Genomic DNA, 8,731 nt, shown 5'->3' with positions numbered 1-8,731 from the left:
GCATGGTGCAGCTTCCCAGATTTCCAGATAGGGGTAGGCGGGGCAATATGGACACCCTAAGGTTTTTACCAACTTTACCTGGCAAGATGTCAAAAAAGTTTAGTTTTTTGATACATGTATCCTTTTAAAGTCTATTTAGTATCTATTGCATAAGAATGCTATATTCTTATGCAATAGATACTAAATAGACTTTAAAAGGATACATGTATCAAAAAAAAAAGGGGCCCATATAGCCGAGGCGGTAAACGCACGGGTATTCAGCATGACCATGCTGAGGGTGACGGGTTCGATTCCCGGTCGGTCCAGGATCTTTTCGTAAAGAAAATTTCCTTGACTTCCTTGTGCATAGAGTATCTTCGTGCCTGCCACACGATATACGCATGCAAAATGGTCATTGGCAGAGGAAGCTCTCAGTTAATAACTGTGGAAGTGCTCATAGAACACTAAGCTGAGAAGCAGGCTTTGTCCCAATGAGGACGTTACGCCAAGAGAGAGAGAGAGAGTATAAGAATGCTCACGAAGAAAAATGATTTATCCACTTCAAAAAATGTTATGAAAAATGTTAGTTTTTTATGACCGTCTTCAAGCATATGGGGCAGAATGGACACCCCCATGGGGCAATATGGACACCATGAGACTTTTACGAATTTCGTACATTATTTACACCTATAAAGTCATTTCATTACAAAACAACTATTATGAATGAATAATACGCCGAAGTAATTCATTTTTGTTCAGTTAATTTAAATTCAGGCTGTTTTGGATAAAGCTTCGTTTTTGTCGGCATGTGCAGCTGTGCCTAGAACAACTATTTTCCACTGCTGTCGTTTTCTGACCAATTTGTTTCACCCTATGTCTACTATAGTGAATATTTAACCGAAAATATACTGAAATCGAAGAATTTGGTTGGTTAGTGATCTAGGTAATATTTTTCCCTTGCCGCTTCTTTCAAAAAGGTGTGTGTCCATTTTGCCCCGGCAGCAGAAATATTTCCAAACTTGATTTTTGATATAATAAAGAAGAAAATATAAACATGTTAAGCATGTCGATACAGCAAAACTACTTGCATGTGTTCTAGGAATATCAGGTTTTAATCGACCGGCAATAAATTAATCAGTAAATCTTATTTTAGATGGTGTGAAAATTATAATTTCCATGCACAAAAAACGGAGGACGCAACTTTTTCGTGTAAAATCAAGTATAATTTTAATTTTGAATGTTTCTTTTCTGAAACTACGTTTTAGACAAATGGACTATATTATCCATTCATTAAAACTTCAAAAAAGTTCGCATATTTCAAAATATTGAGGGTGTCCATTCTGCCCTGGGTGTCCATATTGCCCCGCCTACCCCTACTCCAGTCACTAGCTACTCTGTAAATTCAATAACTTCTACGGAGAATCCGCTCAAAAATAAATAGAAATTGCACCTCGAACTATTTTTTGAAAAACTTCAAATGTGGGAGAAATTTAAAATTAAAATGTCATTTTCGTCAATGATCGTTTTTTTGTAATTCCTCGGAAATGTTTGAAATGTATACGTTAACAAATACTACAGGAATTCTATAACAAATTCTTTCTGGTTTCGGACAAAGATCCGCAAATCGTCATTACTCACCTCCAAGCGGCGATGAACAATCTCCAGGAATTCCAACGGAAATGGCGAATCAAATTGAATGCAGGCAAAACCCAGTCGATTTTCTTCACGCGGAGGCGTGCTGCTCAACACCTTCCCCGCAGGTCGATCACTGTCAATGGTCAGCCAATTACATGGGACGATGAAGTCAAATATCTAGGAGTGCTGTTCGACAAGAAGCTGAAGTTCGACAAACATGTAAACTACGTCGCCGGAAAAGTTGATCGGTCTACCAAGGCGCTGTACTCCCTGCTGAATCGACGGTCGAAACAGCACATCAAAAACAAGATGCTGGTGGTCAAGTGCATCATCCGGCCAATGTTCACCTATGCATCGGCAGTTTGGGGCAACTGTGCCAAGTCTCATAGAAAGAGGCTGCAAGTTAAGCAGAACAAACTACTCAAAATGGTTCTCAATATGAATCCCTGGTACCCGACCGACGATCTCCACAAGCTAGCCGGTGTCGACACCATTGATGCCAGCATCGAAAGGGCCATGAGATCCTTCAGGACGTCCTGCGAGATGTCAGTAAACCCGCTCATCGGAGCACTCTCCCCTCAAAATCTGTGATATTAGTTTTAAGACATACTGAAATCTAGGGTTTTTTCAAACTCTTTTTCCTAAAAAAGCTACATCTAGCTAGTAATTTCTGTTGTTTGTATTAATGTATCTTAAATGAATTTGTATTGTTCTCAACTGAAAGGTAAACCAAATCTCTGAAATGTAAATGTAAATAATTAATGTAGTAACGTTGAATTCCAGAAATAAATTGAATTGAATTGAATTGAATAACAAATTCTGCCTAAATTTCCCCTTCTTATAGTTTTGACAGGTTCCTCGCAAATATTTTCAAAGAAATGTAAGAAATTCTTACATAAATTTGCCCACATATTGTCTATTTATCTATCTATGCTTTTTTGATTTTCACAGAATTGTTACCTTGTTCTGTGGCGGAGTTGGTTACCGCGCCCTGTCTAGCGAACTTGGGGAGACGTGGGTTCAAATCCCACCAGAACTACGTGGATTTTTTTTCGCAATTTTTCCACTCAATTTGTCCATTTTTTAACACATTGTGCCTATGAACTTCAGGCATTACGTATGTCTAACATACCATTTCGGTTGGTTATCCAAAAAACAACAACATTCGTATTTCAAACTTGTTTTGAAAAAAATACTTGTGCAGTTTTGCTACAGGGATATATTCTTGGCGGGATATTACTGTGAAGTTTATTCCGAAAGTGGGTCGTGCGTTCAGTTTGACTTCTTGACTCTTTTACATAAGGTTGTTTACGATATCGAGAAAGCATTTGCTCAAAAAAGCAATCTTGCTTGGGTGTTTTCTTAGATATCGAGGGTCCCTTTGACAATGTGCCTTTCGATGCCATATTGGAAGTCGCACGAAGTCGTGATATATCTCCAATGATTTCCAATTGGATTCATCAAATGCTCAAAAACCGATATCTTTTCTCGACATTGCGTCTAGCAGGGATTAGGAAATTGAGTGTTTGTGGATGCCCCCAAGGGGGAGTCTTGTCACCGCTTTTGTGGAATCTCGTAGCAGATACGCTGTTAAGGCAACTCAATAACAGCGGTTTTCTTATGGTGTTGCCGACGACTACCTAAAATTGTTAGTTGGTATGTGTATCACGACCCTTTTCGACCTTATGCAAAGCCCCTTCAGATCGTTGAGGGTTGATGTTGCCAATATGGCCTTTCGGTTACCCTTTCCTTCCCACGACTTTGAACGACTATTTCTATGTCAAGAAAGCGTTTCCGAAAAAAGTGCTTGAACAAAAGTTATTGCAAATTGGTTTAATTTTTCGAAATCAACGAAAAAAATTTTAGTTGTAAATCAATAGTATTTTGATTGTTTATCAATAGTTCCACTATTGAAACAAGTAGTTGGGAGTTGGGTTTGTCTAATGGGATTACAATCATATTCATCTGATTTCGTTTGTCTCGAGTTCGTCGAAAATCGATGGTGCTCTAAAGAAACCATGGGAAGTAGAGGGTTAAACCGAGTGAAACATCTATTGTTCGTTTTACGGAAAGGCGAAACCGTAATGGCGTTCGACCTTTGCGTCTCTTTGATTCTGAAATCGATGTGATTGAACAGGTAAAGTACGCTGCAGTCATTCTTGATTCCAAGCTTTCCTGGACACCTCATTGAGTCCTGCCGGAGAATGTTGTGTGGCAGAGAAGGATAAACTACGAGTTCTCTGCACTGTACGGCGAACCCAGCATCCAGAAGGTGGCCAATGCCGGAAGGAAAAGTTGGTATTCGCGACTGATCCGGTTGGCACAAGAAAACGTGAAGCTCAGAGCGCACGATGGGCGGACCAGATGGAGCGTGACTTGGCGAGTATTGGGTTGGGTGTGACCGAGGATGGAGAGCGGCATCCACAAACCGAGCATTGTGGCGTACTATTGACTGTTAGTTATTTATTTATTGTTCACTATCTTCGTCATGGACGCACAGATTGTTTGATTCGTTTGATTTGACTAGGTTCCTAATTATATTCTTTAACTCTAATTTAGAAATATTAAAATTGAAATTTGCACTAACTACATTAAAAGCTTTCAATACGCACAAAAAGGACTATTTTGACCATAGTTGATTCAATGAAGCAGGATTGCAAGAAGCGTTGAACTACGGAATCGTCGTGGTGGAACATTTAAGGGAATTTCACCAAGAAGAGTAGGACAATCGATGTTACCATTGAGGAGATCAAAGACGAACAATCGCTGAAGTTTAACTCTCCTCGCCGCCTAGGATTCTCCTCGCCGCCTAGGATTCTAAATTGATGAGTTGGCAACTGTCTGGATAACTTGGAAGGTTAGTTGGCTCCGACCATGGATGGTGCCGCAATGCAAACCACAAGAATCTACGTTGTAGACGATCAATCCTCAACGTTTGCATTAAATGGAACGGTGTCTAAACTGGATCAGCATACTCCAAAATGCTCCGAACTAGTGCGCAATGCAGTGTTTGGGGTGATACACACATTATGTCACGCAAAAACCGAACATTTTCAACCCCCCCCCCCCCCTTCTTCCCCTATGTCACACTTTTTGTATGAGACCTCGCTATTTTTTATGGGTCGTCACATTCTGCAAAACCACCTCCGCCCTAATAGCGTGACGTAATTTGTGTACGGCCCCTTTTCAGTGCGTAGACGTCAGTGAAATCTGAAGCATGTCGGTGAATAAAACCTAACGCTGACCACGCTTTGCTAATAATAACCTAATAACTGTATAGAAATGTGGTCGTTGAACCGGACTTTCGAGTCGAAATACTCCGAGGTCGCTAATAGACTGAACACGCGCTACTGGAGTCGATCCGATGAAGTACTGAATAGTGACCGAAGTGTTGCGGCGAGTGAAAGACAAACCTTGCATTTGCTTTCATTGATGAGCATCCCGTTGTCTCCAAACAAGTAGCGTGTTCAAATCTTCTTGCAATACCACGCAGTCTAACGATGAGGTGATGACACGGTACAATTTCAAATCGTCAGCGAAGGATAGCTTACAGCATGCAAGCAGCTGGTATTGGTCGCTCACAAAAAAGGATGAATAGCAAGGGACCTAAAACGCTGCCTTGAGGTACTCCAGAGGAGATGCCGAAGTTGCAGGACCGCGCCGAATTAACTAGAACGCATGCTGAACGATCCGAGAGATACGAATACAGCCATTTTGTCACCCAGTGTGGAAATCCAAGGTGGGTCATCTTTTCTACGATTGTAAAATGAGGCACTGTGTCAAAAGCCCTCGCAAAATCAATGTAGATTGAATCGACCTGGCGGTATGATTCCACCTCGAGTGATAGCTCAGTGACGTAACACATCAAGTTTGTTGTAGGGTGCGGGCACCGGTTTTGGCCAGTCTAAGGGAAATCATTTTTTTAAAAATAACCAATAATCCAATGAAAGCTACCAATGTGTTAAAAGAGAGGTTCCTATCTATACTTTATAAGAAAAATGCAGGAATCAAACTAATACTTGATTTTTGTATTAAAATAGAAGCATTGCCGCAGTTTTGGCCATATTCTCAGCTTTGGTTTCTATTTTGGCCAATCGCGTGTATTTCTTATGGGAGTGGCCAAATTAGAAGCACCCTGGCCAAAATAGGTATATGGGAGCTGATTTTTTAAGAAAACATATTTTTTTCTTCCAGTTTTAATCAAAATGTATAGTTTTCACAGCTGTAATCATCATATTATATTAGAATCTACTAGTAAAAAATAAATTTATGCCGATTTAGATCGTAACAGGCTGAATACCGCACTATGGCCAAAACTGAAACTTCTACCACAGACAAACAGACATACTACTTAGAAGAAAATTGCTTCAAAAACATCGTTTGGCATCTCACTAGCACCCTCTATAATGCTCAATCCGAAGCATTAATTTGCAGGTGTTGTTTCCCTCGGCTCGATGTAACAATTTTGCAGGTGACGACTCCCCCGTGGCGTCGTCCATTCCTAAAACATGAATGAAGGTTCATGATTGAGTCATTTTATGTAAACATTGAGCGGCGTCGCGTTCATTTCTCTCCAAAATTAAGAGGTGATGTAAGTACAGCAGCGCCACCATGACACATGCGAGCACAGTCCGAACCACACTATATTTTCAAAATGACCGTTAAATCGTGCGATGATTGCGATTTGAGTAGTATGTCTGTTTGTCTGTGCTTCTACCCTAGTCGAATCCGTACTGGCAGTTTCTCAAGAACTTTGCTCAAGCACATAACATTGTGACGAGTGTGATAGAACGATAATTTTTAACGCGATTGGATTTCCCAGATTTGTGAATTTATGTCTTATCTGAAATGTGATGTTGAGCAAATGAATGTAATGTTCCGCAAACCGGGGTCAAATTGATCTTCGGGTTGAAATTGATCAGACGATTTTCCTTTAATTAAAATACGCATTATCTACCAGAAAACGTCTGAATTTGTCCCCGATTTTTACGGTATGTATGCATGGCGTAATATCATTCAATTAAAACACTAGTTTTCCAAATTTAATTTGTATTTCAATACCATTCTGCATTTGTCTCCCAAGTACCCTCACCCTACCCAGAATCCTTCTGCTTGAGTGCCTCCTTCAGGGCCCGCAATCCATCTACCCGCATCATCGGCTCATCCGGATGGTGCTTCTTCATGTGCATAACATAAATCCGTCGGTGTACGAAAGCCTCGCCACAGACATGGCACTTGTATGGTGTTTCACCGGAGTGCGTCCGCAGGTGAATGTTGAGCACGTACCTCCGGTAGAAGGCCTTGCCGCAGTGCGGACAAACATAGTCCCGCCTTTGGTTGTGAATGTCCATGTGCCTATCCAGGGCATGCCTAGAAAGAAGACCAATTCTAACTGATTATTTCAAGAAGATGATCAATGTTACCCCAAATCAACAAAATTAAATTAAAAATATAAAATGTTTAGACATTTTAAGTAGCTTAACCCTTATGTGGCCGACAGGGTACCCGGGTACCCAGCGCCCATTTAAAATGCACGGTGTAGAAAAAAGCAAAAAAAAATGTAGGACACATAACGGTTAACACATACTGAGACTCAATACTCATTCTACACATGTGAAACATGTAACGTTTACTTGTAAAGAAAATAAATAAAGAAAGATCAAAACAGTTTGAGGAAACTCCGAATCACGGTAACTCAGAAGTATACTTACTGAGTCGCTGCTTTCACGTCGCACAAAGTACACTGGAACTTCTTCTCCAAATGGACGGCCCGGAAGTGCTGTCTGTGGGCCATTTTACTGACGCAAACTTTCTGGCACAGCTCGCAGGTGATCTCCTGGCCTTTGGCGTGACTCCGTGTGATGTGCTTCCGTAGGTTCATACGGCAGTGGAAACGCAAGCCGCACTCCTCACAAGCATACGGTTCCACGCCTTGGTGCCGGTTCATGTGACTTTCCATACGTTGGGAGTGGATCGATTTGCCGCACACGTCACATATCTTTTTGTAGTCCCCGTAGAACATTTTCCTGTAGTACCGTTTGTACTCTTCTGGGGTCATAGATTTTTCCTGTTCGGTCAGGCGGAATTTGCGCCGATATGGGCGTAATTTTTTGCTGGAGCTTGGGTTATCGACATGATCGATATCGTCTTCTGCTGGAACGTCGCTTGAAACTTCATCATGAGCCGGATCTTCAGGATCTTCTTGATTTAGTGTCTTCCTGGGTTTATTTTTCGGTTGCTTTGATCGTTTTTTCACGACATCCTTCGATTTAGTATCATTTTCAGTGTTACTATTTTTTGGTTGCTCTGATCGGCGGCTTACGACTTCCTTAGTTTCGATTGCATGTTCAGCGTAGTCGTGATCCCTCGAAAGAGAATCGGTTGCATCTAAGACGTCTGAGATGGTGTCCAAAGTTTCCAAAGCATCCGTTGGCAGGGTCACTTCTTCAGAACAATTTTCCAGAAGCGATTCCAATGTAAATTCCGATTGCTCATTATTGCCAATTTCGGATAAGACTGGTGGGCCGTGAAGAATTTGTCGACATCGTTTCTTGAATGAGTAGTAAACTTCCACTTCATTCTGACACGACTGGCAAATATTGTACTTGTTAGATCCGGGATTAATCTTTATCTGAAACCAATACAATGCAATTAAGATTTATTAGTACTTTGTAATGAACGAACAGCTTATTCGATTGGTACTTACCCAGATGCAGGTAATGTCCTGCAATTTTTCACGGAAATCCCGATTCCATAGAAGTTTATTTTGTTCACACTTTTCACGGCAAAGTCGACAACGAGGTACGTGAACTTTTGTTCGTCTTTTGGCTTTCTTTTTGTCCATATTTTTTGAAACTTTTCGCCAGAATTAGAATTATTCTACGTTCAATTTTATATCGCACTGTTCGTCTGTCAGCCAAACAATGAAAACAACAATACCTACCCTCTTGAACGGTGCGTCCAAAGAGTGGTTTCTGCTTTTAGTAGTGTTGCGTGTACGTACACGCTGCATTACACGAACACCACTTGAGTTACTGGTTGAAAATAGTAAACAAAGATCAGCTGTTCCCAGCAAAATCAAATGGGCATATTTTCAACCAGTAGATTTGCATTAGTG

The 8,731-nt window shown here is 40.9% G+C and overlaps 1 protein-coding gene across 1 annotated transcript; it reads right to left on the bottom strand.

Moving 5' to 3' along the window:
- Window positions 1-6,646: 6,646 nt before the first annotated feature.
- Window positions 6,647-8,474, bottom strand: LOC109421058 (myoneurin). The gene is made up of 3 exons (XM_062855084.1): window positions 8,321-8,474; window positions 7,326-8,245; window positions 6,647-6,984 (listed from the first exon to the last, which is right to left on the bottom strand). Exons 1-3 carry the CDS (start codon window positions 8,456-8,458, stop codon window positions 6,708-6,710), a joined length of 1,335 nt encoding a protein of 444 aa, XP_062711068.1. The 5' UTR covers window positions 8,459-8,474; the 3' UTR covers window positions 6,647-6,707.
- Between the last annotated feature and the right edge of the window lie 257 nt (window positions 8,475-8,731).

This window comes from Aedes albopictus, chromosome 2 (genome assembly GCF_035046485.1).
Source record: "Aedes albopictus strain Foshan chromosome 2, AalbF5, whole genome shotgun sequence".
NCBI lineage: Eukaryota > Metazoa > Arthropoda > Insecta > Diptera > Culicidae > Aedes > Aedes albopictus.
This window is presented reverse-complemented; position numbering and strand designations above follow the sequence as displayed.

Excerpts from the sequence above, each read along its gene's own strand:
- LOC109421058 (XM_062855084.1), bottom strand. The coding sequence starts at position 8,458 with ATGGACAAAAAGAAAGCCAAAAGACGAACAAAAGTTCACGTACCTCGT. Across the intron at positions 8,246-8,320 it reads AGGACATTACCTGCATCTGG|ATAAAGATTAATCCCGGATC; the intron begins GTAAGTACCAAT and ends TATTGGTTTCAG. Across the intron at positions 6,985-7,325 it reads GACGTGAAAGCAGCGACTCA|GCATGCCCTGGATAGGCACA; the intron begins GTAAGTATACTT and ends TCTTCTTTCTAG.